A 23,137-nucleotide genomic window follows, 5' to 3' on the forward strand; every position below is an offset into this window, starting at 1 on the left:
CATTGATAACATGCAAAAGTATATATAAATTTATGGTCACATGGGTTTTATTCTAGAATTTGGTGCCCAAGGCTGACCACTGTCCAGCAACTGATATGACCCTCTTTAGTGTTCACTGTGAACATGCCACTCAGGAAATATATGCCTGCAGGATTCCTTTAAAAAATGTCTCTGCCGATATGCAGTTAATTGCACAGGTAACTGCCAGGCACTTTCCAATCCAACCCACAAAGGCCATTTAGCATTTTATTTAATCTTGTTAACTGTAATCTCATTGACTGCTTTACTGAAAGCAATTGCTCCTTGTTGTTAGCCATTTTTATGATCAGAATGGTAACTGCATTTTTTTTGTTTTTTTTAGAAAAGTTACACTATATAGGCATATAAAGACCAGAAAGGCACAGATTTTTCATACCCTGGGGCAGGCCCGGACTGGCAATCTGTGGATTCTGGCAAATGCCAGGGGGGCTGCAGTAAGATGCTATGAACAGTCACTATTTAGTAGGCTGGTGGGGATCAGTTTGGGCCTAAATGTACTTAAAACGCAGGGCCTATTTTGTATCCCAGTCCGGGCTTGGGAGTGTACTAATAGCCACCTCATTGAACTGCCCAGTTTTCTAAGGACATAGGCCACTAAGGGCCAACTGTAAACATTAAAAATAAACGTTAAAAATATGATATATGCTTGACCCTGCCATATATTTCTATAACCTACTGAACCCATATTCTTCATGTTAGCAAACACTCTTTTATTCCAAATCATTTGTATTTTATTCTCACCATCCATTACTCTTTTTCTTCTTCTAGTAGATACAATGTGATTATATCACATTAATCTCCACCATATGTACAGGGCTGGACTGGCCCACTGGTATACCGGGAAAAATCCCGGTGGGCCCCAACCCAGTTGGGCCCTGCCACCTGTCCACAAGAAAGCTGCCCCCAGCCACCACTGCTCCCGCTGCACTGTGCTACTAATTTGCTGTACAATACAGATGGCTGGAATTCATGGTCATCTTTTTTTTAACAGCAAGTAAACAGTGCAGCAGAGCAGGAGCGGCATTGGCTGGGGGCTGAGCAGTAGGGGGAAGTGGAAGTGGCTGGATAGTGGTCCCTTTAGTGGCTGGGTGGTAGGTACCCCAGTCCAACTCTCCATATTTAGCTGACACTCTGGCACTGCTTCTGCCTCCTGCAATTTCAATAGAGAGGATATAATGTCCACTTTCTGCAGGTGCTTAAACTTTGTACTCTATCTGTAGCTTGTACCTGTGACTTATCAGCACAAATTCTCATGGCCTCTATTAGTTTCTCCATTTGTTGACCCTGATCAAGGGCAACCCGCAGGGCATCTTCTGTACTGATTAAACGATGCTGTAACCGCAGAACTTCTGACTCTGTTGTGGGATCAATAAGTGAGTAGCGCCTTTGTTCTGATCCAGGCTTCTCTTTATCCTAGAAGATAAGGCAAAATAAAAAAACTTGAAAAAACAAATACATATGAAGTACAAAGAAGCACCTCCTCCCAGAAGTGTAGAATGTCATAACAATATATAATCGGTTTGTTTTTTAGTAATACAAGTATATAGAATAATTTTAAATAAAATCATGAAAACCCACTGGTTGATAAAAAGACCCCACTGACATTAAAATCCTCAAAAAGCATCCTATAGTTAACCATTAAAACGATTACCTGTATTTTTACATTTGCTTTGTCTGCTTTCATCCAAGGCAATATTGGGTCATTTCAACTTTTTGTATATAAAAGTTGAAATTACCTAAGGATAGAGAGGCATAAGCAGAACAATATTAAGTTTACTTGCCACAATAATTAACTTGTCTCTTAATATTTTGATTTCCTCCTTGAGTTTTTGCTCCTTTGACCTCCAGTCTGCTTTATGAACTTCTCGGCTCAAATCTTTCTCTGGTCCTGGAGAGTGGCGACTGGCTTCTAGAAGCAGAGCTCTCAATTCATTAAGACTTCTGAGATAAAATAAAAAAACAACACAGTGCAGATTAAGAGAATGTTGGAATTTCTTCCACCAACCAACACTGTAATACCTGTTCATTACCGTTTGTACACTAAACATAAAGGGAATATGATAAACCCCTTTTTCCTACAAAAAGATACATTTTATATTTCAACTCATTGCACTTACCTCTCCTTCTTAAGTAAATCTTGGCTGATCATAACAAACTGCCCGGAGGAATCATGGGACTTCCTACAAAAAGCCTCTAGTTCTGCTTCCAGTTTTTTATTCTCCTTCACTAAAGCATCAATCTTCTTTTCTCCTGATTTGCATTTAATTTCTAGTGCTGCCAACAGAGTAATATATTAGTTTGTCATATCATATATATATATATATATATATATATATATATATATACAGTATAAAAAAGCATAACTATGATATATAGTAGTGATCCTCAACCAGTGGCTCATGAGCAACATGTTGCTCTCCAGCCCCTTGGATGTTGCTCCCAGTGGCCTTAAAGCAGGTGTTTATTTTGAATTCTTGGCTTGGAAGCAAGATTTGGTTGCATAAAACCCAGGTGTACTACCAAATGTAGGCTGCCAGTCCATATAGGGGCTCCCAGATAGCAAATAACAGTCCTTATTTGGCACCCCCAGAAACATGTTTTATGCTTGTGTTGCTCCCCAAGTCTTTTTAAATTTGAATGTGGCTCATGGGTAAAAAAGGCTTCCTGGTCACATTACATGCTTTCTTGATTTTCTAAAAGAATTCAACACTCTACAGGGGACAAACTAAAATATGGCTTATGGTATATAAAATGTGTCTTGCAAAGGTTTGGGCAGAGAATACAAATAGTCAGTACGCCCAGACCATTTGAAGTGCCACTCATTCACTGAGGATAGTAGCAGGGTATAAAATAATAAAAAAACATTTAGAATTAAATATTAACAATACAAACTATATGCCTGATACATTTATTGCATGTGGCACTTGATCACAAGTAACCAAACACACTGTTCAAATTTTAAATGTTATGGCACCCTGTCAAACTGCCCTTTTGACAGAAATGCCACCCTTTAGACATTTATTGCAGCCAATTTTGCCTCTCTTGGCAGAACAACACTTCTACTTCAGAAATATTCATGGTGTCTTGCATACTCTACATGCTTGTGATCTACCCACAGATTTTCAGTAATATTTAACTCCTGGGACAGAGAAAGCCATTTCAGAACATTTATATTTGTAATTTGTAATATCCAACCTCTTTTCAGCTGTAGTTTCTTCACTGACTGTGGAACATTAGCTTCCAGGATTTGTTAACAATAAGTAAAATCAATTCTTCCCTCTACCCACACAATATTTTCCGTGCTATTGCCTGTTATTCAACCCCAAAGCATAACAGATCCACCCCAATTGCTCTCATTTTTTTCTTCAAATAAACCTTTGGTGATTGTAGACAAAAAGTGTAAAATGTACTAGCTTATATAAGTGTAGTGTTGCATCTAAAGTTTGTTTGTGATGACTCTTACATGTAGTTCACATATGTGCAAGCAATGCTACACAATACACTTGTGCAATGCTACTCCCATGCTTGCCCATATTTCACTTGCACTGTTAGGTTACAAAGCAGAACCTGTAAAGCAAATATCACTTAAAGGAACAGTAACATTAAAAAATGAAAGTGTTTTAGGGTTCTGGCACACGGGGAGATTAGTCGCAAGTCTTTTTCGGCGATTTGCACGAAATCGCGCCGCCGCATCTGCCATCCCGCCGGCGACTCACATGTTCACCGGTGGGATGGCAGGGAAAGGCAACTTGGGGAGATTAGTCGTCCGCGAACAGGGAGTTTTGCTGCGGGCGACTAATCTCCCCATGTGCCAGAGCCCTTAAAGTTCTACAGAGTTTACCTTTTATCTGCTACTTAACGCGTGCCATTTAGCCCTATTCAACTTGAATGGCCACCCCCATGGTTTGGAATGTGATTAAAGTTCTACCGAGTTACCTTTTATCTGCTACTTAATCTGTGCCATTTTATTTAGTCCTATTCAACTTGAATAGTTACCCCCATGGCTACACAGCAGCTTATTTATATAAACTATTGTAGTGTTCCTAAAGCAAACACACAGTTTTACCAGTGCAGGGCACCAGTACATTATATTTTAATTACTTTAAAAGACTTCATTTTTTTGTGTTACTGTTCCTTTAAGTCAGACAGTACTCATTACTAAAGTTAATATTGTTATTAAGTAACAGGGGGAAAAAAGAAATGACAAAAATATTTAACATTCACATATAATATAAAGTGGGTGAGGTGTATTGACCACTAATAGGATAGGCTCCTGGATACTGTTACCCAAGATGGGTATTTCAGTAGTTTCAAAGCCTTTGTAGGAATATCCATAAAGTTTGCACCTCTAATTATCGTTCAGCACTGGATACAAGAAACACATACACAGAATTAAACAATGTAAGGTAAACTGTGTACTGAAAATGTAAGTCTACATATAACTTACCATTGACCTGAGCTTTTAGTGCTTCGATATGAGAAGTAATTGTTGATACTTCTTTGTCCCGCTTACTGAGTTTGACTTGTAGATCTTGAAGAACAGAAATATAAAATAAGCTCTCCAACCCTTAAAGAACAGCAGTAATACTTCTAATATTCTGCTAAATGCTTTGTGACAGTTGCTGCTTCTAAGAAGAAGAAACAAATTCCCAACTTTAAGGCTTAAGATTCAACCTTTTCAATCTTGTTAATGAGTTTTGTAGGGACATGGCATAGGGACAAGGTCAAAGAGATGTCACATAAAGATGTTAAAATTTGGTAAACATCAGTTAATTTATCACTGAGGCTATATAAATGTAACTAAATTTTTTTTAAAGGAACAGTAACACAAAAAAGTTAAAGTGTATCAAAGTGATTAAACTATAATGTACTGCTGCCCTGCTTCAAAAACACTACTTTACTTTAAATAAAGAAAGCTGCTGTGTAACCATGGGGGCAGCCATTCAAAAGGAGAAAAGGCACAGCTACATAGCAGATAAACTCTGCAGAATACAATGGTGTTTTATCTGTTATCTGCTATGTAACCTCTGCCTTTTCTCCTTTTTGAAACTTGAATGTTGCCCTCGTTGCTACACAACAGCTTATTTATATAAACTACAGTAGTACTTCTGAAGCAAACCCACAGTCATTCCAGTGCAGGGCAACAATACATTATATTTTAAGTATATGTTTAAAACACGTTCATTTTTTGGTATTACTGTTCCTTCAAGTTGTACTAAGTGAATGGCTTTGCTGTAAAAGGCATTTTTCTGGTCACATTGTTTGGCAAGTGTAAACACAGCATTAAACATTGAAATCGCTCCCTGCTGTTTCCTATTGAGTTCTGTTGAAATCACATGAAAATACAAACAGCACTGCTTTTAGGTAATTACAAAAATGTCCACTATTGAGACCAAAGTTAGCGCTACCATTCAACACAAGAGGATACAGCAGTAGGGTGATATAATGTGTTTTGAAGCTACATTATTAGGTGCTACAGAAAACACAGCCCTATGTACTGAATGAAGTGAAAATATAGTGGAACACTGTACTTAGTATGAATTTTCACAGGTTTTTTGAACAGTTTAAACTAATGAAAAAAAGACCAGATGAATAGACTGGAAACTAGAGATACATGTGAAAAATCATACTGGAAGGGAAATAAACCTTTATTGTACTCATTAAACTAGGGGACCCATATTAATAAATCATGTTACAACGCAATTGTAGATGGAGTTTTTTTCCTAGTGAAATGGTGCACATTGCCTGTCCATAAACATCATATTGTTCAAGAGCGTAACTATAAAGGAAGCAGACCCTGCTTGGTTGCAGGGGAGCCCTGGAGTGTAGGGGGCCCAGAAGGGTCCTAAATAAATGAGCTATTTCAATATATCTTGGTAGAATGGGTCAATTTACTAATGTTTGGGGGTCCTAAGTTGAATTTGCTGTGGGGCCCAGTAACATCTATTTACGCCACTGATATCGTTATCTAAGTTAAAGACATGTGTTCATGAAATTTGCCACTTTCAGTCTATAGTATACTGATCCATTCTTATCTGTAACATCACATACATAATCACAGCCCACAGTTATCGTTTGTGTGACAATTGTCTAAAGCTGCATACCTTCTATAGTATTCTTAATTTTTATCTTCTCTTCCGAAATGGCATGTGTCTCAATCATCTAAAAAAAAAGGATCAATTAGTTGTAAAGTACTTATTTAAAGGACAAGGAAAGCCTAAGTCACTGGGGGTGCCAAAATTTTAGGCACCCCCAAGTGACTTAAATTCCTTACCTTGTACCTTGGGCTGGTGCCCCTGTTAGGAGAAAACAGCACCTGCCCAGGGTACCTGCAGCTCAGCTCTTCCTCCTTCCGCCTTTGCTTTTGGAAGGACTAAGGACAGGCGCATGCGCAGTAGAGTGAAAAGCCGACTTCTCTGTTAAAGTTCGGCTTTTCACTCTACTGCGCATGCGCGCGACAGAAGACGGAAGGAGGAAGCGATGCAGCTACCCCGGGCTGGGGCTGTTCTCTCTGAACAGGGGCACCAGCCCGGGGAACAACTCACTTGGGGGTGCCTAACATTTTGGCACCCCCAAGTGACTTTGCCTTTCCTTCTGTTATACATTCTGTTAACCATTCTGTTTACATGGTAAATTGCAGCAATGCTGTAAAATTGAGGGTGTGTAGGCAATTATTTTACTGCATATTTGTATATTACATGTATACAGTGGGAAATGTCATACTGTTTGTGTCTGCTGAGGCATTGTCTATAAATATTAGAAAATAATCATACGTTAGCATTTTGAGACTCCATAGACTGTAATTTATTTTCCAAGACCAGAAGTGTCTCCTGCAGCCTCTGGATCTCCTGTTTGTTTCGTATTTCCGATTTCTGAAGGGTGTCATGCTCCTGCATTTTTTGTTCTGCACTTGATATTTGCTCTTTTAGGAAGGAAATAGCTTGTGTCTGATCACTATATTCACTTTGTAACTTTTCTAGTCCACACACTCTAAGTTCTGCTTCTCTGCATTTGTCTTTAATATCCTGAAGTTCTTTGAGGTGCTGATTTGTTTTTGACTCCAGCTGTGCTTTCCAGTTGCTATTGCTTTCTTCCACTTCATCTCTTATTTCCTGCAGTTTCGTCTTCAGGTTTTCCTTCTCCTTAATGTGAACTGCTATGTCAATTTCATTCTTGGCTTTCAGGTTCTCAATTTCAAGTTGATGCTCCATTTTTAGACTTTCCAAGTGTGCTTTAAGCTCCACTATCTCTTTATGTTGTGTGTCAGGGTTGGTGGACAGAGAGCCCTTTAAGTCCTTCAATGATTTCTGATGATCAGTAACCAAGCTGTCCAATTTAGACTTCCAGCTATCCATCATTCCAATATTCTCCTTGGTAGCCTGCTCAAGCTTCTTCTTTAGTTCTGTAATCTCCTGGACATGTTTTTCATTTGCACTTTTTAGTTTTTCCACCTCTTGTTGGTGTTTTTTAATAGTTTTCTCATACTTGTCCCTCTGCTGGCTGCTCTCCTTCTGGTATTCCTTACTGGCAGACAAGAGCTGGTCTCGAAGACGCAATGCTTCAGTCTGCAGACCAAGATTGTTTTCTGGAATTTCTGATTGACTAGAGCTCAACAAGCAGTGCTGAAGGTCTTCAATCTCATTGCGACGAAGATTCAGCTCCTCTTCTAGTTGTTGAATTCTTGACTGTTCAGCAACAGTTGTTAACTACAGAAAATTTGAAGAATACAAAATATTATTAGTATCTTGCATGGTCTGACAGTATTTAATTCATAATATAAGGTTCCAGACAAAAATGTGCAAACTGTAAATGAATAAATTGATGAGTATTATTTTACACCATAGCATAATGTCCTACTGAACTATAGTTAGAGTTCTAATTACACTGTTAATGGTACTAGAATTCCATATTTTTTTTTACAATATTACAATCATTTTCCACAGTGTAAAATAACAACCTACAGGATGAAGTAAAGACTAATATGCTCAGGTATAAAATGAATATGCTATGGCATGTATTAGCAGAAATTTGTTAGGAAAGAAAATATGACGTATATAAAAAACATGCTAAAATTTACATCAATCTGCTATCTGCTACAGGCAAAAATTGCAACACCCAAAGAGTAGGTCCAGATTCTTTATAAAAATTGCATATGGCAATGCACTAACCAGCAGGGCCGGATTTCCAAAATGAACTACCCTAGGCCAGTCTCTATCTTATACACAATCACAAAAGCAGCTCATCAGGCTACAAAGAGGTTAATCTATAGCTGCCAACATCTGAATATTACTTCTCAGGACCCAATGTTATAAAAGCAAATACTGAGGATTGCATTCTGCTTACTGAAATATTTTTATATCATTATTAACCTTATAAACTTGGCATAGACTGAAAAGAGATAGGGATTGCCACTGGCTATTAGAAATAATTCGCAAATTTGTAATTTTATCAAAAAGCACAAACTCCATATAATTACCGGTACTCGTCAGTACTTGCTTACTTTCATTGCATTTATGAAGTTTTACTGCCTGCTAACATTTGTTTCCTTTGAAAAGGATAAATGTTTTAAACTTTTGGATTATTTGATTAAAGTGGAGCCTATGGAAAGGGGCCTTCCCATAATTCTGAGCTTTATGGATAAGGGTTTTTTTGGATAACAGATCCTAAACCTTTATCTAACACCATTTTCCTATACAGAAACACAGAAAGTTTGATTGACAAAGAAAGCCAACCAAACAAATTTCCTTAATCTGTTAATTAATTCCATATTATTGTTTGTATAATTAAAGGACTGAGCATTTTTCCATTTTGTTTTTCATCTCAAACATTTACAAACATAGTGATTGTATATAAAATGGACCTTTGTAATCCTCAATTTGGTAAATCTTGACCTTATTAAAGGAGAAGAAAGGCAAAGTCACTTGGGGGTGCCAAAATGTTAGGCACCCCCAAGTGACTTTAATCGCTTACCTTGTACCCTGGGCTGGTGCTCCTGCTGATTGTCCGGGACAGGCACATGCGCAGTAGAGTGAAAAGCTGACTTCTCTGTTAAAGTTCGGCTTTTCACTCTACTGTGCATGTGCACGCAGCGCTACAGGAAGGAGGAAGCGATCGCAGCTACCCCGGGCTGGTGCTGTTCTCTCTGAACAGGGGCACCAGCCCGGGGTAAAAGGTAGGCTATTGAAGTCACTTGGGGGTGCCTAACATTTTGGCACCCCCCAGTGACTTTGACTTTCCTTCTCCTTTAAATGGGGATATTACTTTAACTAAATAGCAATTATAATAATCCATAATAGGACTAATAGCATAACAAATATTTAATTAGATATTGTCACCTGCTTTATTTATATACTCTTTAGTGCTGCATTGTCCTAAAATGACAGTCTATCCAACATTCAGTCTTTGTCTCTAAGGTTAGCCATACATGGGTAGATTTAAGCCTGGCAATTTTGGTCCTTTAGACCAATACCACAGGAGTGATACCATGGGGGTATCACTCCTTTAGACCGATACCCCCATGTATGGGGCCCCCCGACAGCCCTACCCAATCAATATCTGGGCAAAAATTGGCCAGGTGTCGATCAGGCAGGTTTGGTTTTTTTAGTTCGATCTGGGACCACATGGGCTCATTGATGTGGTCCTTGCTCCTACCGCTCCTATATCCGTAGTTGTAATTCAATACTTTAGCCCTAGGTCCAAACAATTGTGGGCATACTGGGGGAAGGTAGGCTTGTCCAAAATGCGAAACTTATAATGTATGGCCACCTTTAGTCATTCTCAAGTCTCTGTTTTTTTCTGGTGACAGTTGCTGGTGTGAGCCATAAGCACTGTGATTACCACTGTATAAAGTGGGAAGGTGTTTCACACAATCCCTATGTTTTCTCAGCAGATTTATTTCTTTTGAAAATTACAAAATACCAAGTATGCCAAGTCAACAGCTGCAATACAGGTTCAAGTAACAGTAACTGGTTTTAGGATTTAGCTTAGTCATTTTATATTAAAAATACTTTTTTACAGTGTTTACAGGTGAATTGCAGTTCTTGAATACAAGAGCAATGTTTGTTTAAAAAAAAAAAAAGAAATGGCATTGTAAAAAGTCAACAATTCCATGTGCTGAGCAACAAACAAAAAGCAGTAGTACTGTGCGTTAATCTGATACTGAGTCAGAACTTCACCCAGTAACTACTTTACAATCCTGCTCTTGTTTGTTTCCATTGGAAATAAAAAGGGGGTAAATCTACATCTGTTTAAGTCAATTTTGACTTGATATAATATTTTCACAACAGTGTGGGATAAGAAGTATACATATGCCCATTCAGCTATAATCCATTAAACCAGAACAAAGAAAGATTAATAGACTGCCAATGAGTTTTTTAGTAAGCTGAAGTACTACTGCTTTAAGTCTGATAAATTGTTTATTGTGTTTCTAATGGTTACGAAAAGGTGAATGCCAAAATTAAAAAGTCGAAGCCAAAATGGACTGAATTAAAAGAAAGCAAGAAGGCTGGATTTAAGGGAATAAATACAGCTAGCAAGCATGTTGTTCTGCAGGCATAGGGTCACTGGATTTATTTTACCCTCTTGTCCTCTAATTCTTTGAGAAGCTTTGATGTTTTTGCCTTCTCAAACAGTAGATTCTGCTCGAGCTCCCGAATTCGGGCATGCTCCAACTGCGTCTGTGTCTGCACACACGGAATAGGAAACAGAGAGACAGAGAGGAAAGCTGCATCCAACATCTTTATGAGAGCATACTCAGTAGAGAGACAAAAGGAGCTCAGTGCTGCAAGGTATGGTCAATCAAAAGAGAATGAACAGTAAACAGAACACCTGAAAATGTTTATTAAATAGTAATTGAAAGCTATTACACCACAATGAACATAACTGAAAGAAAACTGCACAATGTCTAAGTTAAAAATGGAAGGGCTTTTTTTTGGTATGACATGGTAAAGGCACACAAAGCTAACTATGTGGTGTGGTCTCCAGGAAAAAGCACCAAAAGCAAAAATACCCTGTGTGCCATATGCCTAAACCTTTTAACTACAAGAGACACACAGCTTTGTTTGCTTTATAATTTCCTCTATGCCTTTTTTTGTTTTGAGTTTTAATTTTACTTGCAGAGTATACTGGACTTACTCTTCTATGCAAATTTAAAACAGTACTGAACAATATATTACAGTGCTTTATATTTTTTTGAGGTCTTGAATTGTATTCTTTAGGGAATATATTACCCTCAGAAATTCCTAGTAGCTGTTTTTCTGTTTTACAATCCTTATTAGTGTGACTTTGCAAACCAATCATCTACACTTATGCCATCCCGTTAATTAGCGAAATGCTGTTTTATACATAAAATGCTCAGCTCTAGCAGAAGCATGTGCAAATTGGTGCATGTGCTAGTTGGTGCATCTAAGCTTAATTGAGAATACTGTGCCCCTAGCATTCATGTATGACTAGAAAAACTCAAAGCTCATTAATGGCCAGTGTTTTGAAATATTACTTGCATACCATATTGTAGCAGGCTAAGGGAGCCTAAGCTTACTTGGTTTTTTATCAGGGAAACAAAAATGTGTGTCCTCAGTGTGAAAATGAGGCCTACACCTTTGTAAAAAAACACTTCTCTTTACAATGTTTAAGACAAAGAAATGGGTAATAATAAAACAGATATAACTGAAGAAGCTTCACTAACAACTAACTAGGAATTATCCTCTATCATTAAGTCATCCCAGCCTTCTATATAAACTGATTTTGCAGAAGCTTTCTGTTGCACAAAGGATTTCTAGGCACAACGATATCACTGAAAAAGGCCCATATTTTTTGCTGACACTGATATTAATAAAGCCTTCTGTTTGTAGACAATTAAGTCAGTCAGGCATTTGCATGCCAAGTAAAGAATCAGTGTCAACTTAGAACACAACTATCCTTTCTCTGATATTTTTTTTATTGTTTATAGAACCATAGAAAATAATTGCTATATGTATCCAATAACATTTTATTTGAATCAAATATTGATATCTGTGTTTATAAACCTTGCTTTGATATATCAACACTGCATAGCTTGATTAGTATTATATTGAATAAAATGCTTTTCTGGGTCAGTTAGAAACATGATAATGAAGCCATCACAAAAGAAATTTTAATGAGATTCTTCAATGTATTTCCATTCATGTGATGCTCAATAGAAGAGGCCATGAGGGAGGATGAACTGCAAAGAATGTCACCATTGTGACAAGAAGCCAGACTGCCAGTGCATTTATGATGGGTATAACTTTCTTACACTCTGCTGGAATGCCCTGGCAATTGGCAAGTAAGTTGCATTGACCTTTGTCATTTGTTCATATTTTCTTTAAAAATTTACCAGCTGACTTTAACTAGTGTATTAAAACTAAAAACGTAGCTGACTAAGCTGCATAAATAATAATATTTGTTGAGATGGGTGTTCCAGTATCTCCATACACATTAGAAGTTATTGCTTATGTTTTCATAATGTCAGGTACATGCAAGTCTGGGAAGGAGAGAATATATAGGGTTCACTTTGTGAAGGAAAGACTGGTGAAGTTTAAATAATTAATTTAAATTTTTGTCTTGGTATCCATTTTAAATACACATTTGAGGTTTTTTTTAACAAATGTGCAATGTTAAACAAAATAATGTACATATTTACTAACTAATAAATAGGCAAAAAGTATGTTTTTATCAATATATTTTGCAAAGTTGTGTAGAATTATTTTTTCTTTTTATTGAGAAAAAAAACCCTGTTCTTGAGTCAGATACATTTACTACAGAGAAGTAACCCATAGCAACCATTCAGCAATTATCCTTGATTGGTTAACTGCAGTAATACAATTGAAAGGAAAATTCTGTTGGGTTACTCCGGGTAGCTACTCCACAATAAAATGTACACAGTTTTCACAGTTTAAATGGCACTTGACCTTGTGACATCCCTATTTTGAGTGTAAATCTAATTTCCTGCAGTAATTTGATGACTTACTGTTGTTAACCTATTAGCTAGAAAGGCTTGGTGTGCAGATACTTTTACCTCTTAGAGGGCATTTATTAAGCTTAATAAGCACTTTGTACATAACTGCTTCTTTTAACACACTTTCGGCATCAGCAGGTTTAAATGCTCACTTCAGAAAATGACCACTAAGACATTTTGTGCCACCAGCTAAATTAGAGGAGTGTTGCAGGCACAGTAAGCAATAACCAAGCACACTACACATTTTTTTACACATGTTTCTCTTTTTTAAAAGATTTACATTACTGAAAAAGAAAAAATAAAGAGAAAAGTGACTAAATCAAGAAAAGAGTGACTAAGCTTAGTGTTGGATATGAGGAAATTCTGGCCAAGATGATATTAATTACAGTGGAGAAAAGGCATTAACGAGAATATATGGTCACTATGCATTAATACTGTATACTTAAATAACTGGGCCATATTCACCTGTAGATCAAAAGGATAATGGGGTATCCCTTAAATAAAGTGCTTGTATTTGGAGAGAGATCATTTAAAAAAAGGGGGGCTGAAAACCTTACCCATTCACTAAACAAAACAGCTTATAAATACACAAACTAACACAGGTTTTACAGGGAAAGCTAACTGGATTCTATGCATTGCTAAGTTAATTAAAAATGAAACCCATGTGGTTAAGCTTGCTATAAACCTAGTGCAGAGTTTGGTCAGGCAAAACCTCCTGTCACCACATGTGGGAAGTTGTCTGACCAAGATGTGTCAGCGGCTGCACATCCTCCCTACTTATCATGCAACTCTTGGTTACCCAATCAATGAGCAAACTAAATAGATAAAGTAGTAAACAGTAGTTATCAAACTGCATCACATACACATTCCAAATAATGGAATCACATGGGAATCAGCCCACCTGGATGTTGCTTGAAATACAGTCATGCTCAGTTTCAGTCTATGAATAAAATTATCAAAATGAAACACAAACCAAACTGTAAAGAATACCTCTAAATCACCCTTTGTTATGGACTCTTCTTCTACTCTGAACTGGAGATCTTCCACCTTCCTGAAAAGAAAAAAAATATTTTTCATTACTGGGGCCTCAAAGAAGCAGTTAAAACAAACATATCTTACAAAGATGTTTCTGTCCTATAAAAAAAATATATATTTTCTAACCAAGGGCTGAACAGCTAAAGCTGTGTAGGCCTAAACCAGCAATACTTTTTTGTCCTTTTTTTTACCAATATGTATTATAATCTGTTTCTTATCATTTATACGGTTTATGTGATGATCCAGATAAATTCCACAAGAGAAATCTTATTTACCTTCTTTCCTCTTCCAATTGGTTAAGGAGCTCAGTTTTTTCTTTCTGTGATGTCTCCACGAGTGCACGAGCATGATGAAGATTACCTTCTGCTTCAGTTACATACTGTTAAGAACAACAATGAGTCATAAAATCGGAAACAGGGCCTATTTGACATTAATATACAGAAAAAGAGTCATTTAATATTATGGTGCTCAAAGATCTGAGGTAAAAACATAAAAGAGGAATTTAAGTAGTTGACAATATATTTTACTTTTTTAGACTTATCAGAATAACAAAATGAGGAGAAATGTAAAATAACAAACAAATAAAATATAAGACCAAAGTATTTCAATATATTCCAGAGTTTTTCCATATATTTATATCTGCCATGAAATTTAGTCTTGGGCCAACTGTTAAAATTCTTAATTCAGGGGATCAGACATTGGGGTAAAAGTTCTTATACATGAATGTGCCATAAGAGTGACAGCACAGAACACACCGCGCAGAAATTCAGTTCTGTGACTTTATTCTGGGATTTATGTATTCTGTCTTAGACTATAATTTCCATATAATTTGGTTGATGTATAAGTAAGCCAGGCTATCTGCCATTAGGCTAGGGCAGTGCTGTCCAACTGGCGGCCCGCGGGCCGCATGCGGCCCACGACCACCCTCTGTGTGGCCCCCCCACCTGTCTGGCTGCTTTGATGGTTTACCCTTGTGTAAACTTTAAATGGTTTCAGTACTGAGATTAACTGCCCCTCTGCATGGTTCTCACTTCAGATTCAGGCTGTAATCCCTCTGTATTGTTTAAATATGTAATCCCCTGTACTGTTCACACCTTTTAATCTATGCATTGTTCACCCCCTGCAGTGTTCACACCTCAGACTCAGGCTGTAATCACCCTCATTGTTTTTCTGTTCACACCTCAGACATTGTATGTACTGCCTGGACTATGCTGCCTGTGTGTAGGCAGCATAGGGTAGGCAGAGTATGGCACATAGGCAGCATAGGGCAGGGAGGGTATGGCACAAACAGGCAGCATAGGACAGGGAGGGTTATTGAACACACAGGCAGCATAGGGCAGGGAGAGTATGGCACACACAGGCAGGGTAGGGCAGAGTATGGCACACACAGGCAGCATATGGCACACACAGGCATCATAGGGCAGTCAGAGTATGGCACACACAGGCAGCATATGGCAGACACAGGCAGCATATGGCACATACAGGCATCATAGGACAGGCAGAGTATGGCAGACACAGACATCATAGGGCAGGCAGAGTATGGCACACACAAGTAGGTGCCTGTGGGAGGTGAACCTGGCAGGGGTTTGTTCTGGGAGTTTGTTAGCAGTTGGAAATAGCCATTAAATGGTCCCTAAATGTGTGTAATTATATGCTGGGGGTTGCTATGCTATCCACAGGGGAGGAGGAGTCATATGGATTTTAGGGTATGTCTTAATATGACATAATATAATTCTTTCACATATGAATGATGGTTGATATCCCTGCAGTGAGGACCAAGCATTTGGGTTTTTGCTGCACTACTACCATTGTGATAAAATGGGTGTGGTTTGAAGTGGGTGTGGTTTAAAGGGGGAGTGGTCAAAACTGGCTTCCATTAGCGGCCCTCCACCATGGATGCGTGAGAAATTCCGGCCCTCGGCATCGCAGAAGTTGGACAGCACTGGGCTAGGGTATCCATACAAGAGGCTCTGAGGTCAGGAATGATTTTTTTGTTTGGAGAGGTTCCCAAAAACGTATTTTTATATCTGAATATAAAGCCTCCCTAAATTTTTGTTTGTATGTTTACACTTTATTTGTTGGTTAAATTTATATTTTTTACCTGCTCATGTTTAGTTTTTAAGAGCGTGAGTTCCTTCTCAACTTCACAGATATGACTTGTGGCCTTTGCCACCTCAGCTCTTTCAAGATCTCTTTCTGCCAGTAGTTGCTCAATATGTTGCTGTTTCTCCTTTAGTGCCTCTTGTAGTGCAGTAGTTCCAGAGATTTTCCGTGCATACCTTGATGAGGTTTCTGTGAGCTGTGGATAATAAAATGAGAATCACTGCAGTTGAAGAAACCATTGCCCAACTATTAAAACCACATAATAAACATTGCTGATGTTTTCTTTCCATTTCTTTACTTGGATTTGTTTCTTGGCACATTTCACAAAGTTTTTATACTAATGATAAATTTAGCTGAAAGCAGCATTAAATGTGATGGTTATACATTGTATAATGCTAAACTACAATAATTACATAGTCATATCTCAAATACTTTCCTGAGCAGCCATCAAGAAGGTACAGGGGTAACTGCAGTCAGAAGTCCACTGGCTGGGGGGGGGGGTCACATAAATGAAAATATGCTATGCGTGGGTAACAAAGGAGTTGGGGTTTGTTTGGAGGATGCAGAGTTTGGGTGGATCACAGGTAAGGTTGTGGCATAATTGGGGTGTTATCGGTGTCAATAAGAAGATTTTTCACACTAGTGAAATTTTTTTTTATCAGGGCCCCATTTTACGTGTTGACAGGTCTACCACCCAGGGGGCCCAGGCGATCAGTGAGCTAATAATTGATTGACTGATGGCAGCTCTGGAAGTACCTATTCAGGGGCCTTTTACTGAGCTGTAAACTAAACTCTTTTAAAGTGGACAGAGCTGCAGCAACTTGAAGCTAGTTAAAGCAGACAGTATTTTAAATCTAATGTAGATATTAACACTTCTAAACAGATACTCCAGACATTAATAACCCATAATTAATGCCCATGTAGCACTGTGCGTTCTTCCCTTACAATCTGGAGTCAATACAGGAAGTCTTTATTGTCCCATCTGATTCAGAAAACACTGATCGACCATCTCTAAACTAGTGCAGCTGGAGGTTGTGGTTCTGCGAACACTGGAGTGCCAAACAATGCTTATCTCTGATCTACAAAGTGGAAATGAACACAATTATCCCTGATAATTATAGACAAAAATGAATTCTCACCAGACCACTTCTGCTGGGTCTTCCTCCAACTGATGATGCAACAGAGCTCACAGAGCTTATGGATGAACTGCTGGGGCTGTGTGTTAGGGCAGATACTCCCATAGCCATCCTTTTGCTTTTTTTGGCCTTAGCCGGGCTAGTAGATGGAAAGCCAATCCTGATGACTTTGTGAATTGGAGCAAAAAGGCCAAACTTTGGAGGACACTGAAAATACCTGGAGAGTAAAAAACAAAGTTTTTGTTCTTAACTATGACATACAATTTTTTAAAATGAAAAATATGGTAAGCTAAGTGTAATTTTATAGAACTTTTTGATTGGTCTCATAACATGGGTAAAGGGTGAAACATAAAACAGCAGCCAGATTTTTGCCCTTAACATACTTTACTACACTAGGCCATTCACTGATTTTGAATTGTTGTTGTAGGTTACTACATGTTACTTACATTAGCCACTTGTACTAAAGGTAGCCATACAAATAGCAAAGTGCTAGACCTTATATGATATTATTCATCAATGTTAAATTGTTGTCGTAGGTTACTACATGTTACTTACATTAGCCACTTGTACTAAAGGTAGCCATATGAATAGCAAAGTTCTAGACCCTATATGTTACATATATTTATTTATTACACTTTTTAAACCAATGTCCTTCATCCAGTCTTTAGGTGACCATCCAAAATATGGAGATTTTAATCCATACCATGTACCAGAAGATATAGAGAATGGGAGTGTGCTGCATAATATGCCTGTTTTATCTTGTATGTCTTTCATATCCAGTAAAATGTATGACAACATTGGAGCTATGATCTCATGTCATGCTTATTTTGAAATCCACCCTTGTTGGGATTACTCACATAGGAGTGAAACTAAACATTGTATTTCTGCTAGTGTTTTATGCTGAATGCATCTGTACAGAGCGTGTTAGGCTACTGACTACTGTATGCACAGATCACCAGTAAAAAAATATTTTTTTTCCAACTTTTCCCTAGTTCCCAACAGCTCTTTAGCTTAGCCTCCAACACTAATAAAATGTGCAAGCAAATGAGTATAAGCCAGCTGGCTTAGTACCATTCCTTGTTTTGTTTCTGTCTTGAGGAATGCTGATTGGAAAGTTTATTAGGTCAGAAATGTCTTGGATGACAGATGACATGGGTAGCAGGTGTTTGTCCATATCTCTGCACTAAATCGTGGAGAACACATAAGCATTCAGAAATAATTATTTATTTTTAGTTTTAATTGCTTTATGTAGTAAGTAATTCTTCGACTGCTTGACATGCTTGGCTTTTGATTTTCAAAAATTTGATGTACAGATCTCAACTGAATTTTGTGATGTAATGCATATTGATCTAAGTACTGTTAATAAAACATACTGAAACCAGCATGCAGAATAATGACATAGATAGCATACTGGCTATTATATATATGTATTGAGAAATATATTTAAGTTCATATTCTTTATCTGTTGTAACACTGTTCTAATCATATCTTTCTGGTTTCCCACTCAAGTCATTCCTCAATAATGAACTCTAACACAGCTGCTGAGTAAACTTAAATCATAGGGGCACATTTACTAATCCACGAACGTCCGAAAAGCGTCTGCGTGTTTTTCGTAATGATCGGTATTTTGCGACTTTTTTGCGAATTGTTGCGAATTTTTCGAGCGCTCAATACGAAAGAGTTGCGACAATTCGCGAAAGTCGTAATGGCTATACAAAAGTCTTGACAATTCATGAAAGTCATAATGGCTATGCAAAAGTCGCGACAATTCACGAAAGTCATAATGGCCATGAAAAAGTCGCGACAATTCACGAAAGTCATAATGGCTATGAAAAAGTCATGACAATTCGCGCAAGTCGTAACAGCTACGAAAAAGTTGCGCCGGTGACGGAAAAAATAAAAAAAATACGAAAAAGTCGCAAAATGTTCGTTTCCAATCCGATTTTTTCCCATTCGGGATTCGGATTCGTGGATTAGCAAATCAGCCCCCATAGTGTACCTCTGGGAATATGAAGGAGTGTTTATTTAAAAAAGTGACACATAATGGAGCTTTTGACACAGATACCATTTGACAAAGATACCGATCTACACGTTAAAATTATTCCAGAAAAATAATGAATACCTTGTTCCAGCAACTGCCCCATCATTTTTCCCAAGTGGCTCATCCAACTCCACTCCACACCATTCTCCTTTTGCAAAATCCGTCTCTCCCACATAACGCACAACTCCTGTCTTTGTTCCACCCACCTGCAAGTCCCCACAAGATAAATATTAGTACAGTTAGTTACAGTACAGATTTTACAGCATTACCTCAGTAGCACCATACCTTGTTGCCCAATGTAGTCTACAAGGATATTTGTGAAACTTGACAGACAAGGATATTAGTCGCCTGCGATAAATCTCCTGAACCGCAGGCATCTAATCGGCTCATAATGCCATCCTAAAGTTAAAAATGTAAATCGCTGGTGGGAAAAAATATGCATTGCTTTGTCTTTCTGAAACTTTGGGCAACTTTGGAAGTGCATGTTGACCAGCAACCCGCAGGACCCGTGGGTTTACCCTTAGGTCATATGGGTTAGGGTTAAAGTTTGGGCGACAATTGCGGGTTTGGGTTGGGTGCAGGTCAGACTGTGGAAGTGCACTCTTCCTCTGCTCCCAAAGTTTTTCTGTCTTGGAACCTAAGGTGCATGCAGAAGCAGAGTGTAAAGACACAGGTATGGGTTGGGTACAGGTCCTCCAATGGCAAAATTTAGTGTGTTGGGGTAGGGTGTGGGTTGAGGTTTTCCTGACCTGCATATCACTAACGCATATGTTTTCCCACCAGCAATTTACCAGTGGGAAGGCATTTGAAGGAGATATTCGTCGCTGGCAACTAATGTCCTTGTCTGTTATTGCCCTAGGTTTCATCATAGATCTCCTTGCTGTTAATTAACTATACAGGGCAACAATTTTCACACAAAAACTGTATGCAGGACAACGGTGTTGCACATGCTTGTAATTCTCATTATTGCATACTGTTTTTGTGGGCCTAAGATGACATGGTGAATTTTCTAAAAGAAGGATATATATTTTATGCTCCAAAATGTACAGATGCCCCTGCTATTTGGACTTGGCCACACACTTTGCTAGCAGTGTTTAATTAAACATGCAGCAATTCTACAGTGGCTTGCAAAAGTATTCGGCCCCCTTGAACTTTTCCACATTTTGTCACATTACAGCCACAAACATGAATCAATTTTATTGGAATTCCACGTGAAAGACCAATACAAAGTGGTGTACACGTGAGAAGTGGAATGAAAATCATAAATGATTCCAAACATTTTTTACAAATAAATAACTGCAAAGTGGGGTGTGCGTATTATTCAGCCCCCTGAGTCAATACTTTGTAGAACCACCTTTTGCTGCAATTACAGCTGCCAGTCTTAGGGTATGTCTCTACCAGCTTTGCACATCTAGAGACTGAAATCCTTGCCCATTCTTCTTTGCAAAACAGCTCCAGCTCAGTCAGATTAGATGGACAGCGTTTGTGAACAGCAGTTTTCAGATCTTGCCACAGATTCTCGATTGGATTTAGATCTGGACTTTGATTGGGCCATTCTAACACATGGATATATTTTGTTTTAAACCATTCCATTGTTGCCCTGGCTTTATGTTTAGGGTCGTTGTCCTGCTGGAAGGTGAACCTCCGCCCCAGTCTCAAGTCTTTTGCAGACTCCAAGAGGTTTTCTTCCAAGATTGCCCTGTATTTGGCTCCATCCATCTTCCCATCAACTCTGACCAGCTTCCCTGCCCCTGCTGAAGAGAAGCCCCCCCAGAGCATGATGCTGCCACCACCATATTTGACAGTGGGGATGGTGTGTTCAGAGTGATGTGAAGTGTTAGTTTTCCGCCACACATAGGGGCACATTTACTAAGACACGAATCCAAACCGAATTGGAAAAATTCCGATTTGAAAACGAACATTTTGCGACTTTTTCGTATTTTTTGCGATTTTTTCGGTGCCTTTACGACTTTTCGGAAATTATCGCGACTTTTTCGTTACCAATACGATTTGCGCGAAAAAACATGAGTTTTTCGTAGCCATTCGAAAAGTTGCGATTTTTTCGTAGCGTTAAAACTTGCGCGAAAAGTTGCGCCTTTTTCGTAGCGTTAAAACTTAAAAGGCGCGACGTTTCGCGCAAGTTTTAACGCTATGAAAAAATCGCAACTTTTTGCGCAAGTTTTAATGCTACGAAAAATCGCCAGATTTTGCGCAACTTTCGGAATGGCTACGAAAAACTCGCGTTTTTTCGCACAAATCGTATTGGTAACGAAAAAGTCGCGATAATTTTCCGACAAAAATCGCAAAATACCGATCATTATGAAAAAAACGCAATCGGACGCATTCGGCCCGTTCGTGGATTAGTAAATGTGCCCCATAGTGTTTTGCATTTTGCCCAAAAAGTTCAATTTTGGTCTCATCTGACCAGAGCACCTTCTTCCACATGTTTGCTGTGTCCCCCACATGGCTTGTGGCAAACTGCAAATGGGACTTCTTATGGTTTTCTGTTAACAATGGCTTTTTTCTTGCCACTCTTCCATAAAGGCCAACTTTGTGCAGTGCACGACTATTAGTTGTCCTATGGACAGATTCCCCCACCTGAGCTGTAGATCTCTGCAGCTCCCCCGGAGTCACCATGGGCCTCTTGGCTGCATTTCTGATCAGCGTTCTCCTTGTTCGGCCTGTGAGTTTAGGTGGACGGCCTTGTCTTGGTAGGTTTACAGTTGTGCCATACTCCTTCCATTTCTGAATGATCGCTTGAACAGTGCTCCATGGGATGTTCAAGGCTTTGGAAATCTTTTTGTAGCCTAAGCCTGCTTTAAATTTCTCAATAACTTTATCCCTGACCTGTCTGGTGTGTTCTTTGGACTTCATGGTGTTGTTGCTCCCAATATTCTCTTAGACAACCTCTGAAGCCGTCACAGAGCAGCTGTATTTGTAATGACATTAGATTACACGCAGGTGCACTCTATTTAGTCATTAGCACTCATCAGGCAATGTCTATGGGCAACTGACTGCACTCAGACCAAAGGGGGCTGAATAATTACGCACACCCCACTTTGCAGTTATTTATTTGTAAAAAATGTTTGGAATCATGCATGATTTTCGTTCCACTTCTCACGTGTACACCACTTTGTATTGGTCTTTCACGTGGAATTCCAATAAAATTGATTCATGTTTGTGGCTGTAATGTGACAAAATGTGGAAAAGTTCAAGGGGGCCGAATACTTTTGCAAGCCACTGTATCTCTAGCAACAAACACTGTCAGTTGAATGGGTTGTACGGAAGACTTCAGTGACGTTGTATGTGGCACAATCATAGTTTGCCACCTTTCAACATGCCAGTTTGTCATATTTCTGCCCCATTAGTTCTTCAGTCAGCTGTAAGCTAAGTGATGTGAATTTGAAACATCTAGGAGCAACAACAGTTCAGTGACAAAGTGATATGCTGAAGCTGCAGTGTGTAATGATCCCATGTCCACAGATGGAACACGCACACTGCTGAGTTTTAAACTGCCTCTGGTCGCAAAATCAACACAACAACATGTGTTTCCACAGGCATGCCAATATCACCATGACCAGTACCAAGTACTGGCTGTCTATTAGGAGTCATGCAAAGGTCCCATTGCTGGAAAAGTGGTCTCTGGAATGATGAATTGAGCTTTACCATCTGGAATTCTAATGTATAAATATGAGTTTGGCAGATGACAGGAGTACTATCTGACTAAGTGCATAAAGCTAACTGCAATGTTTGCTGGATGCGTGCAGCATACTGTGAAGGCTGGTAAAGGCGAATATTGCCAGGGCATTT

The 23,137-nt window shown here is 38.6% G+C and overlaps 1 protein-coding gene across 5 annotated transcripts in view; it reads right to left on the reverse strand.

Annotated features, from left to right (window-relative positions):
* The window catches only part of clip2 (CAP-Gly domain containing linker protein 2), a 78,439-nt gene that overhangs the window by 7,573 nt on the left and 47,729 nt on the right, over window positions 1-23,137 (reverse strand). For 4 of the 5 annotated variants that reach the window (XM_031896982.1, XM_018091605.2, XM_031896980.1 and 1 more), the window contains 12 exons: window positions 19,409-19,533; window positions 17,290-17,503; window positions 16,149-16,346; window positions 14,323-14,426; window positions 14,003-14,063; window positions 10,617-10,721; window positions 6,813-7,745; window positions 6,144-6,201; window positions 4,487-4,570; window positions 2,157-2,313; window positions 1,821-1,980; window positions 1,267-1,452 (listed from right to left, as the gene is read on the reverse strand). In XM_031896982.1, the coding sequence (XP_031752842.1) occupies window positions 1,267-1,452; window positions 1,821-1,980; window positions 2,157-2,313; window positions 4,487-4,570; window positions 6,144-6,201; window positions 6,813-7,745; window positions 10,617-10,721; window positions 14,003-14,063; window positions 14,323-14,426; window positions 16,149-16,346; window positions 17,290-17,503; window positions 19,409-19,533 (2,385 nt within the window). The remainder of the gene's footprint in view (window positions 1-1,266; window positions 1,453-1,820; window positions 1,981-2,156; window positions 2,314-4,486; window positions 4,571-6,143; window positions 6,202-6,812; window positions 7,746-10,616; window positions 10,722-14,002; window positions 14,064-14,322; window positions 14,427-16,148; window positions 16,347-17,289; window positions 17,504-19,408; window positions 19,534-23,137) is intronic. The other variant, XM_018091604.2, reaches the window with a different exon arrangement.

Source organism: Xenopus tropicalis, chromosome 2 (assembly GCF_000004195.4).
Source record: "Xenopus tropicalis strain Nigerian chromosome 2, UCB_Xtro_10.0, whole genome shotgun sequence".
Taxonomy (NCBI): Eukaryota; Metazoa; Chordata; class Amphibia; order Anura; family Pipidae; genus Xenopus; species Xenopus tropicalis.